Source organism: Schistocerca americana, chromosome 4 (genome assembly GCF_021461395.2).
Source record: "Schistocerca americana isolate TAMUIC-IGC-003095 chromosome 4, iqSchAmer2.1, whole genome shotgun sequence".
NCBI lineage: Eukaryota > Metazoa > Arthropoda > Insecta > Orthoptera > Acrididae > Schistocerca > Schistocerca americana.
The window spans coordinates 719,862,565-719,883,535 of record NC_060122.1 but is presented as its reverse complement, the minus strand read 5'-3'; the positions used below and the strand labels follow the sequence as shown (position 1 = coordinate 719,883,535).

Sequence of the window (20,971 nt, the reverse complement as noted above, 5' to 3'; positions counted from 1 at the left end):
CAGCAGATCTTATGATGTGTTTTACGGGTGGACGCGGGCTGCGGATGATATATTATTAACAGTGCAAAAGGATAATTTACCTTCATGACATAAAAGGAATCTTGCTGTGCGTAGTTCTTGTTTGGCAAACGTTATAGTAAAAATTATTTTTTCTCTGATAATAGTCTCATGTTCTCGTGTTACTCGTGGTACTTATTGGTGTTTACTGTTAACAAAAATCCACTGCAAAATTTTGATGTTGAACAAACCTTGCGTACTGTAACATCAGTATTGATAACGAAATAATTTTCAGTAACCTTTTTAGTAACTGTAAAGTAAGAAAGATATGTTGAACTTTATAGGGAGTTACAGTAACGAAACAACGTTCCCTTTATAGAAAGCCAGATCCAGAATAGTAAGAACATAATATATTTTGTTTTTTGAAAATTATTGATCCAAAGAAAGTCACAGCACAGCATCCCTAAAAAGTATTGCAGGGCTCTTTTCGTAGCAACATATTAATCTCACCCATTTATCAATATACACTCCTGGAAATGGAAAAAAGAACACATTGACACCGGTGTGTCAGACCCACCATACTTGCTCCGGACACTGCGAGAGGGCTGTACAAGCAATGATCACACGCACGGCACAGCGGACACACCAGGAACCGCGGTGTTGGCCGTCGAATGGCGCTAGCTGCGCAGCATTTGTGCACCGCCGCCGTCAGTGTCAGCCAGTTTGCCGTGGCATACGGAGCTCCATCGCAGTCTTTAACACTGGTAGCATGCCGCGACAGCGTGGACGTGAACCGTATGTGCAGTTGACGGACTTTGAGCGAGGGCGTATAGTGGGCATGCGGGAGGCCGGGTGGACGTACCGCCGAATTGCTCAACACGTGGGGCGTGAGGTCTCCACAGTACATCGATGTTGTCGCCAGTGGTCGGCGGAAGGTGCACGTGCCCGTCGACCTGGGACCGGACCGCAGCGACGCACGGATGCATGCCAAGACCGTAGGATCCTACGCAGTGCCGTAGGGGACCGCACCGCCACTTCCCAGCAAATTAGGGACACTGTTGCTCCTGGGGTATCGGCGAGGACCATTCGCAACCGTCTCCATGAAGCTGGGCTACGGTCCCGCACACCGTTAGGCCGTCTTCCGCTCACGCCCCAACATCGTGCAGCCCGCCTCCAGTGGTGTCGCGACAGGCGTGAATGGAGGGACGAATGGAGACGTGTCGTCTTCAGCGATGAGAGTCGCGTCTGCCTTGGTGCCAATGATGGTCGTATGCGTGTTTGGCGCCGTGCAGGTGAGCGCCACAATCAGGACTGCATACGACCGAGGCACACAGGGCCAACACCCGGCATCATGGTGTGGGGAGCGATCTCCTACACTGGCCGTACACCACTGGTGATCGTCGAGGGGACACTGAATAGTGCACGGTACATCCAAACCGTCATCGAACCCATCGTTCTACCATTCCTAGACCGGCAAGGGAACTTGCTGTTCCAACAGGACAATGCACGTCCGCATGCATCCCGTGCCACCCAACGTGCTCTATAAGGTGTAAGTCAACTACCCTGGCCAGCAAGATCTCCGGATCTGTCCCCCATTGAGCATGTTTGGGACTGGATGAAGCGTCGTCTCACGCGGTCTGCACGTCCAGCACGAACGCTGGTCCAACTGAGGCGCGGACTACATCCAGCATCTCTACGATCGTCTCCATGGGAGAATAGCAGCCTGCATTGCTGCGAAAGGTGGATATACACTGTACTAGTTCCGACATTGTGCATGCTCTGTTGCCTGTGTCTATGTGCCTGTGGTTCTGTCAGTGTGATCATGTGATGTATCTGACCCCAGGAATGTGTCAATAGAGTTTCCCCTTCCTGGGACAATGAATTCACGGTGTTCTTATTTCAATTTCCAGGAGTGTATTAGTTGTTACACGAGCAATAACAAGCAGACAGCGAAAGTAACTAACTCTCTCGATCGTTACAATGTGTGTTTGAAGCAAACGTGACTTGCATCCTCATCCACTCTAATGCGACTGGCGACATCATCTTTAAAATGTAGAAACACGCCTACCACCTTACGTTTACGTCGCGCAACTCCCTCTTGATGTTGCGATTTTTGTTCAGGTAGTATCGACCGCAGTAGTTACGTAGTGGTGGAGAGACTTGCACAAGGATAGCATGGAGAGCTGCATCAACAACAGTTAAATTTTATAAATTCATGTTGAAAGAGCGCTCAACAGCAACTGCCCAAATTGTCATTAGAAATAAAAAGTGACTTGAAGAAGAACGAAGTGCACAACCATAGACCGCTCGGCAGTGTAACAAATGTACCGTTCAAACTTTCTTCTCGATGTTAGAACTCTCTTCCAGATTCTCATTATACTACGCATTTCGACTGCAACGCTGGAAAGTTCAAAAACCTAACTGCAAAACAGGAAAAATCAAAATAGAATAGGTGGTCTAGCTCTCTCTGTTCCTACTGATGCAGAGTTAGTAGTGGATCGGTTATCCGAAGTTCCAGGATGGTTAAATACACTGCGTAAAATAATTAACGGGTCAATTTTCGAAGCCCCGTAATTGTCTCAACTTGCGGCGCCCAAGGCGTCGCCAGACGCGAAAAAAAGGCCAGAGCTCAGACGTTATGTAAAGTGTCGCACTGACACCAAATTTCACCACAATTCCTTCCAACGCCGCCATGGACGCATCACACGATCGGAAGGCCTTGACAACCCACATTGCACCCTTTCTTCTGACACCTCTGCGATGGAGGTCAGAACTGCAAAACCCAGCGTTGAAATCACGCTGCTTTCTTATCGGTAGCCGAGAAAAACATTTCAGACATACCACCGCTCAAAATCGACATAAAAATGGCTCAGGAAGTGACACATCTACATCTACATCTACATCTACATTGATACTCCGCAAGCCACCCAACGGTGTGTGGCGGAGGGCACTTTACGTGCCACTGTCATTACCTCCCTTTCCTGTTCCAGTCGCGTATGGTTCGCGGGAAGAACGACTGTCTGAAAGCCTCCGTGCGCGCTCTAATCTCTCTAATTTTACATTCGTGATCTCCTCGGAAGGTATAAGTAGGGGGAAGCAATATATTCGATACCTCATCCAGAAACGCACCCTCTCGAAACCTGGCGAGCAAGCTACACCGCGATGCAGAGCGCCTCTCTTGCAGAGTCTACCACTTGAGTTTATTAAACATCTCCGTAACGCTATCACGGTTACCAAATAACCCTGTGACGAAACGCGCCGCTCTTCTTTGGATCTTCTCTATCTCCTCCGTCAGACCGATCTGGTACGGATCCCACACTGATGAGCAATACTCAAGTATAGGTCGAACGAGTGTTTTGTAAGCCACCTCCTTTGTTGATGGACTACATTTTCTAAGCACTCTCCCAATGAATCTCAACCTGGTACCCGCCTTACCAACAATTAATTTTATATGATCATTCCACTTCAAATCGTCCCGCACGCATACTCCCAGATATTTTACAGAAGTAACTGCTACCAGTGTTTGTTCCGCTATCATATAATCATACAATAAAGGATCCTTCTTTCTATGTATTCGCAATACATTACATTTGTCTATGTTAAGGGTCAGTTGCCACTCCCTGCACCAAGTGCCTATCCGCTGCAGATCTTCCTGCATTTCGCTACAATTTTCTAATGCTGCAACTTCTCTGTATACTACAGCATCATCCGCGAAAAGCCACATGGAACTTCCGACACTATCTACTAGGTCATTTATACATATTGTGAAAAGCAATGGTCCCATAACACTCCCCTGTGGCACGCCAGAGGTTACTTTAACGTCTGTAGACGTCTCTCCATTGATAACAACATGCTGTGTTCTGTTTGCTAAAAACTCTTCAATCCAGCCACACAGCTGGTCTGATATTCCGTAGGCTCTTACTTTGTTTATCAGGCGACAGTGCGGAACTGTATCGAACGCCTTCCGGAAGTCAAGAAAAATAGCATCTACCTGGGAGCCTGTATCTAATATTTTCTGGGTCTCATGAACAAATAAAGCGAGTTGGGTCTCACACGATCGCTGTTTCCGGAATCCATGTTGATTCCTACATAGTAGATTCTGGGTTTCCAGAAATGACGTGATACGCGAGCAAAAAACATGTTCTAAAATTCTACAAGAGATCGACGTAAGAGATATAGGTCTATAGTTTTGCGCATCTGCTCGACGACCCTTCTTAAAGACTGGGACTATCTGTGCTCTTTTCCAATCATTTGGAACCCTCCGTTCCTCTAGAGACTTGCGGTACACGGCTGTTAGAAGGGGGGCAAGTTCTTTCGCGTACTCTGTGTAGAATTGAATTGTTATCCCGTCAGGTCCAGTGGACTTTCCTCTATTGAGTGATTCCAGTTGCTTTTCTATTCCTTGGACACTTATTTCGATGTCAGCCATTTTTTCGTTTGTGCGAGGATTTAGAGAAGGAACTGCAGTGCGGTCTTCCTCTGTGAAACAGCTTTGGAAAAAGGTGTTTAGTATTTCAGCTTTACGCGTGTCATCCTCTGTTTCAATGCCATTATCATCCCGTAGTGTCTGGATATGCTGTTTCGAGCCACTTACTGATTTAACGTAAGACCAGAACTTCCTAGGATTTTCTGTCAAGTCGGTACATAGAATTTTACTTTCGAATTCAATGAACGCTTCACGCATAGCCCTCCTTACGCTAACTTTGACATCGTTTAGCTTCTGTTTGTCTGAGAGGTTTTGGCTGCGTTTAAACTTGGAGTGGAGCTCTCTTTGCTTTCGCAGTAGTTTCCTAACTTTGTTGTTGTACCACGGTGGGTTTTTCCCGTCCCTCACAGTTTTACTCGGCACGTACCTGTCTAAAACGCATTTTACGATTGCCTTGAACTTTTTCCACAGGCTGACAATGAAACCAACGCCTTCCCTTGGGGCGTCGATTCCTACACATTTCGTTGTCAAAAACGACAGTTCGCAGTGCGATGAGCAAGAGGAGGACGTTCTTGGCAACCTTCGATACTGCTGACTCCCCACGGACGATTCAACATTCTCTAAGGACAACGTGGGCAAGCACTTCACTGACCGCGATTGCACCCATTCTGAGTGCAGTGCGACCGCAATTTTTGCTCTGGTGTACAGGGTGGAACCACTAGGGACCATTTAAAACCATTCGGCGAAATTTGAATTCGATCCGAAGCAGCAAAGGGTTCTTATGCTTTTTCTGCCATCCTGTGACGTGACCACAGGGAGGTGCGACGCAGAGACAAACTTGAATATATACGAAGGGTCTCTCCAAAATCACCCAGCTTAGCAACACCTTCGGTGCCACCTGCCCACGTTTATTAAGCACTCTAGAAACATACCTGTACGGAAGCAGCCCGTGACAAGAGTCGTAGATGCCTGCAGGCTGCGCTCTTTTACCTGCTAGTCAGCATGTGCAATCGGAGGGATGGCAAGGGGGTGCCTGTCTGCAAGTGCCTAGCACTCCGTCGTAGGTTGTCTCTGAACAGGAACATTACAAAAGGGCACAACACAGACGTGCAGGTGGCATCGACGGAGGTGCTGTGCTGGGTGTTTTATTCGCGCATGTGTCAATGTCGCACCCTTCTGTGATCACGCCACAGGAGGGCCCGAAACACGAGGGCTATAAAAGCATCAGCATCCTTCGCTGCTTCGGATCGTGCACAAATTTCGTCCAGTAGTTTCGAACGGTCCCTATTGGTTCCACCCTGTACACCAAAGTAAAAATTAAGGTCGTACTGCAATCCAAAGAACGGCAATCAGTTCAATGGGACTGCTGCCCCATGACTTCCTTAGAGATGGGTTGGATCGTCCAAGGGGTGCCAGCGGTGCCGGCAACTGTCAAGAACGTCGTCCTGCTGCTCACTGCACTCCGCTCTGTCGTTTTCGACCGCGAAATGTCTGGAAACAGACGCCTCAAGGGAAAGAGTGTTATTGATGCTCTTTATGCCACCCCCTGAGGCCTTTTCATGTCGATTCTAAGTGTTGCTGTGTCTGAAACGTTTTCCGCGGCCACCTACAAATAAACCGCACGATTTCAACGGTTGGCTTCAAGATTCTGACCTCCATCGCAGAGACGTCAAAATAGGGGGTGATATGCGAATTAGTTGGGTGTCACGACCTTCACATCGTTTTACACGTTCGTGGTGGCGTTGGGCGGAATTGTGGTGAAATTTGATGTCAGTGTGACGTCATTAACCCACATCACACCTCGCGCGAACTTCTGAGCTCGGGCCTTTTCTTGGCATGTCGACATTCTGCTGTTTGAAGCGTATCCGAGCCGGATGGTGACGTCGCAGCATGCCAGGCTCTTGCATTATCACACAGGAAAATTGTAGGCAACTTTGAGCCGTATGTGAAACAGACTGAGTTTCGGAAAAGTGATCATTAATTATGTTGCTCAGGGTATTTTCCAAAGGTTAAGTGGTAGCAACTGTTCTGTGCTTTGACTGTAAAATGTTGAGAAATATTTGAGCTGAAATAAAATATTGAAACTTGTGTCCTTACAAAATGGCTGAAGTATCCCCTCCCCCCCACCACCGGAAAAAAATAAAATAAAATAAATAATATGCCGAAGGCTGAACAGTAAACTCTGAAACAGTATCAATAATTTTCTTTTCTGTACTTCTTATGCGAATGAGATTCCATAAAACAGTTGTTATACGTTGTAAAATGGAATACCATACTTCAATCATGTTGCCAATTAATTTTCTTTCCATTCCCTGGGATTCGAACTGTCGCCAAAGAGTTGGCGCGTTTTTTAAGCACGGTGAAAGTACTGAAAATATTACGTGATTTCATCGTGCCCCTGTGAACTACGAAAGTTTCTAAATTAAATATACAGTACTTCATTACGTAGCACGCTTCAGATTCGCAAAATTAATATTGGCATTCCGTGGATTACAACGAACTCGCCAAACAATCACTTACACTGCACTTTCATTGTGCAAATGAGAGACTGTTTTACATTTTACAAAACACAAATCTGGGCCACTACATACATTAAATGTAAAACACCAGATTGCTTGAAGATAACTGCCAACCGATGCTTTGACTTTTTGCATTTATATATTTTTAGCGTCGCGTAACTTGTCTGTAACAATCCTCAACAGCATTACTTTTCGTCCTTAGGCCGATCCAGAGCATTGGTCGTCAAACTGCGGCTCGCGTGCTTGCCCGAATTAAGCACGTATTTGTGCGGCCCCAGATTATGCAGTAATATGCATCTAGCAACTAACTACTGAATCCAAAAACGTCAAATAACATAAGAGCGTCTTTAAGCATGTAGGTTTCTTGCTTAGTAACAAATGGTCAGTGTTCAGGGATACGACAGGAACGGGCATTCCAAACAAAGTCTCATAAAATGGAATGCTTATCTTAAGAGCTATGGGCACTTGTTCTTCGATTCTGTGAAATAAATATCTTCTACTGCAACCTCTTTGCTTTTCATATTTATGAGGTAGTAGTATGGACCAAGATAAGAAAAAATGTCCAGTAAACATGAGGCTTAAAATGCATACCTTAAGAGCTATAAGCGCTTGTTCTGCACAAGAGAGGTGTTCGGTAGTAGCGAAGATGGAAATGTTAATAGCTCTTGAGGTATTATATGACTTCCAGGACTGACGAGTGTGCACGACTCATACCGAACACCGGCTGTGCTACCACTACGTTTACATGTGCTCTCAAAACCAGCTTTCGTAAACCGACTTATCAATACCGTTTCTGGTTAGTCGTGTAAACACTTTAAACCCGATTCTGAAAATCCGTTTCTATCTGCCGATTTTCCTCTTTCACATTCGATTTTCGCTCCCAAATAAATACACAGCCGTTTTTGAAATGTGTTTGGATTGTCAGGTTATGTCTTGTTTCTAAAATATTCCACTAATATAAACGGAGTTACTTATCCTGCAATGGCGGAGAAGCAAAATATTAGACTGAGCATGAAGCTTGCTACCTCTAATATTTAAGTGAAGAGATATAGCAGTTGTTATGACTAAACCAGAAACTGAAACAGCTGTTTTCCAGACGCCAATGGTCTATCAAATCACTGCAAGCCTTAAGGCCCTATTCACACGGGGATACTCAAATCAGGTCTCCAGCTACCCGGCAAGCAAGTGACTGGGAGACTGGGCTACTCGAGTAGCCGATCACATTTACACAACCACTACCCGAGTCTCCTCTAATGCCAAGATATTTGCGGTATGAAGAAAAAATTAACCACTTTTCGTTGGCTGTGAGCAAAGGACGTATGCAGCGCGCTTTTTTGTGTACCGTGGCCCCAGTAGTACAATGTCTAGTTACTATTAGTGATGATGATATAATAATATGGTATTATTATTGTCACTCGTACAGCAGGAGAAAAGTGAGAAAGTTGTGGGTTCATCCTTTCACTGAGAATAATATAAATTTTAGGTCACAAGATGCTGCAAAAGAATTGCAGGGATCATATTCTGAAATTCCTCACTTTCTACAGGATGAGAAAGGGGGCTTACCTAGAAATAACACGGATGATTACGCCTTACATTCCTTATACTGACATAAACATGAGAGAATGTGTGAGCCCCGATGAGCGACCTCTAATAACACGTAGGCAAGTCTCGAATCACATTGTACCATTATTTTTCATTTCGTTTTTTCTACATGTATTTACACAAAAACGAACAACGTACAACATTTAATATGCCTATTAAAGAAAACAAAATATTAATGTAAAGATTATATACAAATGGAATGATGCAAAAAAATTATTTAGCTGTTTGCTGTGCAAAAACAAATACCGAGGTGGTGTCGCTGGAATCGGAAACGTCACACACGACTTCACAATATGTTCAAGAGCCTTGCCGCTGCTTCTCCTCCAGTGATATGTCGCTTCCATATCTCTCACTCTGAGTAGAATACGTGGATGCCTCCGTAGGGGCCTGTCCGCTGTGTACTTTGTGTTGGTCGCAATACATTATGTCATTTGTTACTTGCAGGACTCTACGCCTGATCGTTCTCGTCTGTGCGTCCGTCACTGGTTCGATTTCTGAAACTGATAAGGAATGTTCTTGTGACTTGGGAACCACTAGTTGTAGTAGCAAGTTACCTTTTTTTGGCCTCAAGATATTCTTTGAAGGATTCATCCACATCTGTGAGAGACTGTTGTTTTCGTTTAAGTAATAGCGGGCTGTCTGATTCGAGGGTCTAGAGCACGTCTTACTGCGGCTGCGAAGAAGTTGAAGAAGGCGGTGATGATAGTGGCGATGATATGGGGAGGGAGATATTTTGTTCCTCCTCTCCCAGATAATACACTACTGGCCATTAAAATTGCTACACCAAGAAGAAATGCAGATGATAAACGGGTATTCATTGGACAAATATATTATACTAGAACTGGCATGTGATTACATTTTCACGCAATTTGAGTGCATAGATCCTGAGAAATCAGTACCCAGAACAACCACCTCTGGATGTAATAACGGCCTTGATACTCCTGGGCATTGAGTCAAACAGAGCTTGGATGGCGTGTACAGGTACAACTGCCCATGCACCTTCAACACGATACCACAGTTTATCAAAAGTAGTGACTCGCGTATTGTGACTAGCCAGTTGCTCGGCCACCATTGACCAGACGTTTTCCATTGGTGAGAAATCTGGAGAATGTGCTGGCCAGGGCAGCAGCCGAACATTTTCTGTATCCAGAAAGACCCGTACAGAATCTGCAACATGCGGTCGTGCATTATCCTGCTGAAATGTAGGGTTTCGCAGAGATCGAATGAAGGGTAGAGCCACGGGTCGTAACACATCTGAAACGTAACGTCCACTGTTCAAAGTGCCGTCAGTGCGAACAAGAGGTCACCGAGACGTGTAATTAATGGTACCCCATACCATCACGCTGGGTGATACGCCAGTATGGCGATGACGAATACACGCTTCCAATGTGCGTTCACCGCGATGTCGCCAAACACGGATGCGACCATCGTGATGCTGTAAACAGAACCTGGATTCATCCGAAAAAATGACGTTTTGCCATTCGTGGACCCAGGTTAGTCGTTGAGTACACCATCGCAGGCGCTCCTGTCTGTGATGCAGCGTCGAGGCTAACCACAGCCGTGGTCTCCGAGCTGATAGTCCATGCTGCTGCAAACGTCGTCGAACTATTTGTGCAGATGGTTGTTATCTTGCAAACGACCCCATCTGTTGACTCAGGGATCGAGACGTGGCTGCACGATCCGTTACAGCCATGCGGGTAAGATGCCTGTCATCTCGACTGCTAGTGATACGAGGCCATTGGGATTCAGCACGGTGTTCCGTATTACCCTCCTGAACCCACCGATTCCATATTCTGTTAACAGTTATTGGATCTCGACCAACGCGAGCAGTAATGTCGCGATACGATAAACCGCAATCGCGATAGGCTACAATACGATATTTATCAAAGTCGGAAACGTGATGGTACGCATTTCTTCTCCTTACAGGATGCATCACAACAACGTTTCACCAGGCAACGCCGGTCGACTGCTGTTCGTGTATGAGAAATCGGTTGGAAACTTTCCTCATGTCAGCACGTTGTAGGTGTCGCCATGGTGCCAACCTTGTGTGGATGCCCTGAAAAGCTAATCATTTGCATATCGCAGCATCTTCTTCCTGTCGGTTATATTTTGCGTCTGTAGCACGTCATCTTCGTGGTGTAGCAATTTTAATGGCCAGTAGTGTAGTTGTGAGACAATTCACACACTGCTGTGACAGAGTTAGTGTACTTTCTGCTTTCTCCGACGAATTTCCGTCAGGTTTAGTCATCGTTTTGATGAACGGAAGCGCGAACTTCATCGCCTCTGACAAATAATACTGTTTCTTACTTCGATGGGAACCACTTGGCAGGGGCTTCAGACGGCGTACAAAAACAGATCGTAAATTTCGCCACTTCTCCTTTCAGTCGTTCTTTGCAAAAAAGTGTTATAAATAAATAACATAATAATTAATAAACAATGTACAATATGGCAGTACACGCGTAGGTTGTCAAACACAAACATACACACACTCACATACCTATGTTACGGACGTCAGTGTACAACTGAATCATCTCTTGCAGGTACCTGGAAAAGGGTTGTGCTTTTGCATCGCTGTCGCTGTTCTTTGCTAGAAGGCACAGCACAATTACATAAATCTTCCGCGAAACTACCAGACTCATTTGGGAAGTGTTGAACCAAACCTAGATGCCTCTTCCAAACAAGGGCAATGGAAAATGATCGCTCAACGTCTTTTATTCGCTGTGAAATTTGCATAATTGCTTGAGTGCATTGGACGGGAAACATATCCGCATTGAAATATTACCTAGGACGGGTTCAACTAAATTCAGTTATAAGCAGTACCACTCCATACTGTTGTTGGCATGCAGTGATAATGCTGGTTCTTCATTATCATTGAAACTGGTTACGCAGGTGAGGAATATTTCGTGCTTCACCAACCAAACACTGTATTGCAAAGGAAAGAGTAAACCTGTCATTGCCTTCCATATTACCAGATGATGAAAATGAATATGATTTCCGTTATTACTTTGTAGCAGGGTTTCCATTTGCACGCTACTTGATGCGAGCGGACCCATAAAGAACACTCGATAATGTGAAGAGAATTTATTATTATAGAGTAATCAGAGGAAGAAAATCTGTGGAATGCGCATTTGGAATGCGGACAGAGAAGTTCCAAGTACTGAGCAGTCCTATTCGTTCTCGAGATACGGAAAGAGTGATGACGTAATAAAATAATATCATTCGAAAACATGATATCCAATACAGTTGTGGTGAACAACAATACAACAACCCAGAAACGCCAACAATGAGAATACAGCCAAGGAAAGACATTACACTGTATCCTCATCCTACTGCTTATGAAGAAAGGAATTATTTAGCCAACTGCTTTCTGACACTTCATGCATCCCTAGCATGGCAGTGAAAGTTCTTCGTCAACAATAACCAGTATCTACTATAATTGTCTTTCTTTACAAAAAATTTTATGTGTAATATGTGTTTCTGTAAAACTTACGTCTAAATTTACGTATTAATATGCAATTAAAAACGTTTTATTTGAGTATTTATTACATGTATAGTGGGTGCTTATAAATGTTTCATTAGTTTTGCAATAAAATGGATCTCAAAGCATAGTGAATAGGGTGTATTTATTTTATGTTAAAAATTTTAATTACTGATAATGGACTTACTTGATGGATTAACCTCCCTCGCTACTTCGTGCCATGCTCTCTCTGTCACCTCTTTCCTTGAATAACCTTTCACTCTTTAATTTTGTAGTTCTGGCTATTTCTCCACTTCTCCCACGAATTTTAAATTAAACATTTGTTCGCATATTGTGCAACCCAATGGTACGTATGCAACTGAGAGACTCGGCGAGTTCGGGGTGCAAAGGTGAGCGCAATGGTTCCCTTAAGGATATGCGAACAAGAAAGGAATCTTGCCTCGTTTCAACGACAGTTTGCATTCAATTTTATAGGCAAAGTGTGACGATGTACACAAATTCAGAATCATTTTAATATTTACCCATTTATTTTATGTAAGGTAAATGTTTTCAAATGGTTCAAATGACTCTGAGCACTATGGGACTTAACTGCTGAGGTCATCAGTCCCCTAGAACTTAGAACTACTTAAACCTAACTAACCTAAGGACATCACACACACCCATGACCGAGGCAGGATTCGAACCTGCGACCGTAGCGGTCGTCCAGTTCCAGACTGTAGCGCTTAGAACCGCTCGGCCACCCTGGCCGGCGGTAAATATTTTGTACAGAAAACTACGTCACCAGCTACATACAATGTACGCACCACGTTTTCAGTTTTACAGGCAGTGTCACAGCTATTAAAAATTCAGAAGCTCAAATTTTCAGGACTATCTGTATGGTTTAGAACTCTGTATGGGGTCTAGGAGAGATTATTTAATATTTATTAGCCCGTTTTAAAGCCGTGTTATATCAAAAAGCTTTGTATTTAAATAGTTATTTTCTGATTTTTAGTCTTGTATGTGTGAAATTTTTCGGTTGATTTCAAACATTTTGATGAGGTATGTAACCGCTCTTTAGAGAGTGGGTATTCAGAAACGAATATTAGATTAAATTCTGTAATACGACTGAAGAAAGAGCCAAAAAACGGTAGTTCTATTTCGAAGTAATAGTTAGTTAAAATTTTACAAGGAGTAGATATTTGAAATAGAGTAACGCAAAGTAGTACAAAGGGAATCCAGGGAAGACCTAACAGAGCTGCGTTTTGTTTTCAATATAATATATAAACCAATGCGCAGCATTGTTAGCTCACTTGAGTTTTTGTTTTCAATGGTACATGTTCGCAGTCTTCCGTGGTAGTCGGAAGATAAGGATTATAAGCCTAATTAAATATCATTCTGATAACTGGATTAGACATTGGAGTGGTGGATAATAGATTATTTTGAGATATTGGGACAAAAAATAGTTGGACTTTATCATACTAATATCTTTGCCGATCGTTGTCAAGGCGATTCTGCTAATAAACGAGATGTGAGATAGAGGCCCTAGTGCCCGTGAAAAGACAGACATTGAAAGAACTCAAACTTATAATTAATATCGTGTCATGAGGACCAAGAAGCTTAGACGTTGTAAAGCCACAGATTTATCAGATATTAATGGTAAAGGAGAGTTTCATGGGAAATAATATCTTTGGTGATAGGAATGCGAAGAAATGTGGTACGGACTTACTATTATTATACCAATACGATATACATTAGGATCAGTTCCTTCTTCATTGATTCCCCAGTGCCATCGCTCATTAGTTTAAGAAGTGAATTGTGTCAATAAAACAGAATATATACGAGACTTTCTCCGTGTTTTCTAAATTCCAAAAATCAGCGGGTACATAGGCAATTATATCTGTGAATATTCAAGGATTATTGAGAACAGCTGATCAACCTGTTACAAACATATGATAGGATTTAACGAAGGCTTATTGACTACGAAGATAACGAAATCAAATTATTTAGGAAACAAAAATTAGAAAATATAGACTGGAACCCGATTGCTATGTTATTCCTGAGTAATAAATAAAATCACAGTCTTTGGATCTGTCGTGGTTGAAAGTGTATGAAATATCTCTGGAAATAGAAAACGAGATCAATTTTCAACTGCTAGTTTACACAATTAGATTCACAACGTGATTCAGAGATGTTTTATGCTCGACCCACACGGCAGGGAATGGCTCTTAACTAGCCGGGACAATATATATATTGCAGTTGCGACGACTGTGGTATGTGTGCATAGGTTACAGCAGGACATGTGGGAAACTTAAGCTTTATTTCAGTTTCTCTTCAAATGAGTCAACCAATGTATTGCTTCCTCATAGGCATATCTCGAGAGAAGACCGCGAATGTAAAGACTGGAGAGAATCGAGTTGACAGGGAAGCTTAGCAGCAATCGTTCTTAAGCTCCAAAACATTCTTGAAGGGAAATAGCAGTGGTACACCAAGTACTTACTCTCCGTCACAAACCAAAAAAAGAAAGTGAGTTAATACTGCATTGTCATCCAGTTCTGAGCTAAATTGAAAGTTTCAAGTCCATAGGTTATCGGGAAGTTAGTTTAAAAACAGTTGAAAATTTTGTAACAAACAGACAGGCAGACGGAAAAACAAAGTACTCTCCGCCACATACGAGACTCGAAAGCGAGTTAATATTACATTATCATCCAGTTCTGAGCTTTGTTGAAAGTTTCAAGTGTCTTGCTCATTTAAAATCAACTGCAAAACTTGTACCGAACAATACAGACAAGAAACCTACCTAACAAAAATGTGTTAAAAAGTGATTGTTCATTAATATACACACAAATTTACAGTGCAGCACCAGATATTAAACTTTAAAAACCAAGCAAAAATTGATAAGGTACATGTACCAAACAAGGCCCAGTCCCTAAAAGGGCCCACTGTCATTTTCTAGCATAGAAAGTTTGAAACCAGCACTAAATGTCTTCGGTAGTGATAGCTTGTTACATCTAGTGGCTAAGGCAACAACTATTTCCGCACCCGCTCTCGTACCGGCCATTTTACTTTCAGTTGTGCTACGGCGTTCAACGAAGGGGGCAGCTTCTTATTTTCACGGTACATTTCATTTTAAGCAATCGTTTGGGTTATGAAGCATTTTTACTACTAAATATGTGTTTATGAACAGAAAATTGTGCTGCATTAAGATAGTGGTATTATATTCGTAATAATAAGTTTCTTTTTAAACAATAAACGCACACGCGTTTTAAACTGGTTGTTCGCAATAAGACCCATCCGTGGCACTCCAAACAAGGCTCAGGCGTGCGTTATTAGGCACCCTATTGTATAGAGCTGTGAATAATGACAATGCAGATTTAATTTTAGTGTATCCTGCGAAACCTCATGTAACACATATTTACTATCTCTAAATTAAATCAGAATTATTTTACACACTTCTACTGAGCTATTAGTTGGTCGTTGCAAGAAATGACAAAGAAAACGTTTTAAATTGTTGGTAATCTTTGTGACAGGGCGTCCTGCTTTTAGATCAATAATTTTTAGTAGCTATAATTGGAGTACAGTACTTAAAAAATGTATAATCACAGTTTTACAGCCCTAATTCAGGAACATCAGGCTTACTGCAAATATTTGTTTTTAGATGGAGCCACAGAAAAAAAGAGCAGCATGGGATGCAGATAATTTAAAACGAGCTATGGAAGCTGTTGCTGAGGGGATGCCTGTCAGAGCCACTTCGAAAACATATAGGATTCCTCAATGTACGACACTCAACCACGTAAGTTCTGGACTAGCAATCAAAAGTTTGGAACGAAAAACTTGTTTGGACAAAGCTCAGGAAAGAGAATGGTGCCAAAGAATTTTTCGACTCGCTAAAGTTGGGTATCCAAATACACCAAAAGTGCTCAGAAAATGTGTATATGTATATTATGAAGAGAATAGAGTGCAGAATCCTTTCAATGAGACGAAGAGATTGGCTGGACGCAAGTGGCTCAAGCTCTTCCTACAAAGACACCCAGACATTGCAAGAAACAAGGTACAACACCTGAATCCAGGAAGATCTGTAAAGCTAAACAAGATTATTAAAAATGAACATTTTCAGAAACTGAAAACGGTCTTATCCGAATTGGAGTTATTTGACAAACCCTACCTTATCTACAATATGGACGAAAAGGGATGTCGCCTCTCACTCAACAAGTCTCCTGAAGTTTTAGCGAAGAAAGATAAGAAGCACTTGCACTTTGTTGACCCAGAACATGGGAAAAATGTTACCATTGTCTCATGTGGGAATGCAATTGGACAGGTTATTCCTCCTGTGATACTTTACAAAGGAAACCGACACAAGCCAGAATGGGAAGACTATTTGCCACATGGGACAGCAGTAGAAACGACAGATAAGGGCTCAATGAATACTGCGACATTCATCAAATGGATACATCATTTTGTCAAATACAAGCCTGCAAAAGATGTTATTTTGATATTTGATCGAGCATCGTCACATTTGGACCCTCAAATTTGCAACGTTGCTGAAGAGTACAATATCAGGCTTCACTGCTTGACCAGCAACACAACACATGAGATGCAACCCGTGGATAAATCAGTATTCAAGCCGTTTGAGTGTTATCGGGATGATGAATCAGCTGTACTGGTCTACACATGAAATGGAAGAAAACAGAGCAATTAATAGACGTGTGTTTGGAAAAATCTTCAGCAAAAGTAGCATCCCCAGTAAATGTCATGTTTGGGTTCCGCGCAACAGGGCTTTATCCTTTTGACCCAGAAGCTATTCCAGACACTGCATTTCCTCCCTCTTGTCTATCAGAGTGTCCTGGCCCAGAACAGGACATGACAATCGCCCCTGAAACAAGAAAACTGCCAGAAAATAAATCAGTCCCAAAGCCTTCCCGAAAAAAAGAGACGCCAATCCATTGATTCTAGTACAGCAGAAAGTGAGGCATATTCAGTAAAGCATAGTTCAAGTGACTTCAGTCTTGAAGATACCGACACACTGAAGATCTCGATTGTTCTTTCAAGGAAATTTTGCAAACCCAAAGCTGAAGAAAAAAAAGGCAACCCCACGGAAGAAGGTATTAAATTACAAGGCGCAAGTCGTACGTAAGACACTGTCCACGCAGAATCAAAAGAAAAATGGCACCAACGAAAGTACTGGGTCTAAAGAAGATACACGTCGCAAAAAAATTTCACCCTCAGTGAAGGAAATTCAGAAGAAAAAAAGCAAAAATAAAGATTCCACTCAAGCAAGCAGCAGCTCTGCCACTAAGAAAGTGTTGCAAGACGTTGGCTGGTTTTGTCATTTGTGCTGTGAAGACAGAATATGTATTATATACACACATCAAAAAAAGTTTTGCACCACCTCAGTTCCGAGAGTTCCGGAACCTGTACAGCGAGACCTTCAGAGGTGGTGGTCCAGATTGCTGTACACACCGGTACCTCTAAATACCCAGTAGCACTTCCTCTTGCATTGATGCATGCCTGTATTCATTGTGGCATACTATCCACAAGTTCATCAAGGCACCGTTGGTCCAGACTGTCCCACTGATTCGGCGTAGATCCGTCGAGTGGTTGGTGGGTCATGTCGTCCATAAACAGCCCTTTTCAATCTATCAAAGGCATGTTCTACAGGGTTCATGTCTGGAGAACATGTTGGCCACTCTAATCGAGCGATGTCGTTATCCTGAAGGAATTCATTCATAAGATGTGCACGATGGAGGCGCCAATGGTCATCAATGAAGACGAATGCCTCGCCGATATCGTTGCACCATCGGTCAGAGGATGGCATGCACGTATCGTACAGCCACTACAGCGCCTTCCATGACCACCGGTGGCGTACGTCGGCCCCCCATAATGCCACCACAAAACAGCAGGGAACCTCCACCTTGCTGCACTCGCTGGACAGTGTGTCTAAGGCATTCAGCCTGACCAGCTTGCCTCCTAACACGTCTCCGACGGTTCTCTGGTTGAAGGCATATGCCACACTCATCAGTGAATAGAACGTGATGCCAATCCTGAGCGGTTCATTCTGCATGTTGGGCCCATCTGTACCGCACCGCATGGTGTCATAGTTGCAAAGTAGGGCATGCCATGGTAGTCGGGAGTGAAGTTACACATCATGCAGCCTATTGCGCACAGTTTGAGCCGTAACACGACGTCCTGTGGCTGCACGAAAAGCATTTTTCAACATGAGGGCGTTGCTGTCAGGATTCCTCCCAGCCATAATCTGTAGGTAGCGGTCATCCACTGCAGTAGTAGCCCTTGGGCGGCCTGAGCGAGGCATGTCATCGACAGTTCTTGTCTCTCTGTATCTCCTCCATGTCCCAACAACACTGCTTTGGTTCACTCCGAGACACCTGGACACTTCCCTCGTTGAGCGCCTTTCCTGGCACAGAGTAACAACGCGCATACGATCGAACCGCGGTATTGACTGTCTAGGCTTGGTTGAACTTGACAACACCAGCCGTGTAGCCTTTCTGATGGAATGATTAGAGCTGATCGGCTGCCGGACACCCTCCATCTAACAGGCGCTGCTCATGTAGAGTTCTTTACATCTTTGGGCAGTTTTAGTGACATCTCTGAACAGTCAAAAGGACTGTGGGTGTGATACAAAATCAACAGTCAACGTCTATCTTCAGGAGTTCTGGGAACCGGGATCATGCAAAACTTCTTTTGATGTGTAGGGTTGATACCCAAAGGGAAAGTGCGAAATTTCCTGTTCCTCACCTGTAAAAAATGATTTAAATGAGCAAAACCAGTTTCATGAATCATTATTGATGTGTTCATTGAAAACGTAATGATTGGAATTATTCTTCCTTTTATGATAAGGAAATTCGCTGCTGTCAGAACAATTTTGATTGCTGATTAAATTTAATAATCTGAAGAGTTAATAATCAGTAAGTACCAACAATTCTGTATGAAGTGTTTGTAAAAACAAGTAATTATAAAAGTCTATGTATCATCTCATTCCCCTTATTTCATAAATAAAATTACATTACAACTCTTGCAGTGTATCCAAACAATTTTCCTGCCATTTATATGCCCCAGAATGTTAATATGAACAACATGTGGCTATGGGCCATATTAGGAACGAGGTTTCCTATCAAGGCCCTCTTGCAAGAGTCAAAATTTTATTGAAAGTGATGATATTAATTAAATAAACTTTCAATGTTCATTTATTTTTGAACTGAATATAGTTGGAGGACATTGCACGTATGATCTCGGAATCTTACCACCAACACATACTGAATGCTAAATTCCTATACCTTAGGTGGGCCTTATTTGGTACACATACCTCATTTAATGCCACAAGCACGAAAATTCTTATTTCAGTAAGTGAATACATATAATTTGAATGTACTTTATTTTTAGAAATATACTTTTTATTCACATCTCCTTCAAATAAGATAATTTATTTGTCTCTTAAAAAGTTGTCATATCTGATCACTTTTCATCAATAACCGAAAAGACTGAACAAGTATGTGAATAAAATCACTCAAACCCCGTGAGTGAACGAAAAACATCATGTAATGGCCGCAACCGGCAGGGACTTGTTTCAATCCGTTGTCTCACACTGAATGAAACCACTCAGACACGGTAAGTGAATGCAAACATTCGTATATCTCACATGGCTTGAGACTAGTTTCATTCAGTTGCTTCATTCGACTGTAAAAAACGGCTGAACGAAAAAACTATCGACTGACCGATCGATTATTAAAAACAGTCGATTGTTCCAACACTATAGTGCTCCAGAGAGTTGTCTAACTCGGTGTATTCAACAATATGCTCGAATTGCAACAAACAGACTCACAACAGCCAGCTAAAGCTTTCGCCCGTGATTCTGCTGTTTGTCCTTGCGACGCCGCTCTAAGCAGTAAGTTATCAATGGAGATAGCTTGAAGATATCCCAGCTGGCGCATACTCACCGAGGCAACTGCTACAGCGAAAACTGGCGCCAAAAGCAACAGTATACGTGTAGGGGAGCTCATGTCGAGATGTTAGCCCACAGTGTACTGTCGTAAAGCTCTTCTTCCTCCGCCTCTTATCTGTTTCTCATCCACATGCCACTTGATCCTATCTAAGCGGAGAAGTACTTCAGCGATCTCACTGAAGATCTCAATCTGAAGGCTGCTCCTCACGCAACGATCTGTCTGTACAAACAAATCGGCGTCCACACGAACGCAATTTTACCCTACTGCGGGTCCTCCGTCTGTCGATCTACGAAAACACTTTCAGCAGCAAGCAGCTACCCTCGTGTGGAGGATATTTCAGTGTCGGACATTAACTCGTAATGTAGGAATTTCTGCAGTGGTCTGTTTTAGGAACTAGCTTTAACCCAGCAATAATCGGGTGAATTTCTGCCACATTATTAGTCGCACGTGCGACAGCTGTCACCCACCATTGTTTCCAATTTTGTTTTTCTACATCTTCTCTCCACAAACCGCCATGAGCTCCATGGCAGAGAGTACATCCTATTGTACCAGTTTTAGGGTGTCTTACTGTTCCATTCACGTACAGAGCATGGGAAGAATGATGATTTGAATGCCCCTGTGCATGCAGCAATTATTCTAATCTTATCCTCATGATCCCTATGAGAGCGAAATGTAAGGGGTGTAGTATATCCCTAGAGTAATCATTTAAAGCAGGTTCTTGAAACTTTTAATAGACTCTCGGGATAGTTAACATCTATCTTCAACAGCCTTCCAGCTCATTTCCTTCAGTATCTCTGTGACACTCTCCCACATATTAAACAAACCTGTGACCAAACGTGCTGCCTTCTCTGTATATGTTCAATAACCCCTGTTAGTCCTAGGTAGTTAGGGTCCACACACTTGAGCAATATTCTAGAACTCGTGACACGACTGATTTGTAAGCAATCTCCTTTTGCAGGCTGATTGCACTTTCCCAGTATTCTACCAATAAACCGAAGTCTACCGCTTGCTTTAG

At 43.0% G+C, this 20,971-nt stretch overlaps 1 protein-coding gene across 1 annotated transcript in view; it reads right to left on the bottom strand.

Annotated features, from left to right (window-relative positions):
• LOC124613216 (cholinesterase 1-like) overlaps nucleotides 1-20,022 on the bottom strand; it is a 172,759-nt gene extending 152,737 nt beyond the window's left edge. The window contains exon 1 of the mRNA XM_047141890.1: nucleotides 19,951-20,022. Within this exon, the coding sequence (XP_046997846.1) occupies nucleotides 19,951-20,013 (63 nt within the window). The 5' untranslated portion in view covers nucleotides 20,014-20,022. The remainder of the gene's footprint in view (nucleotides 1-19,950) is intronic.
• Nucleotides 20,023-20,971: the final 949 nt, after the last annotated feature.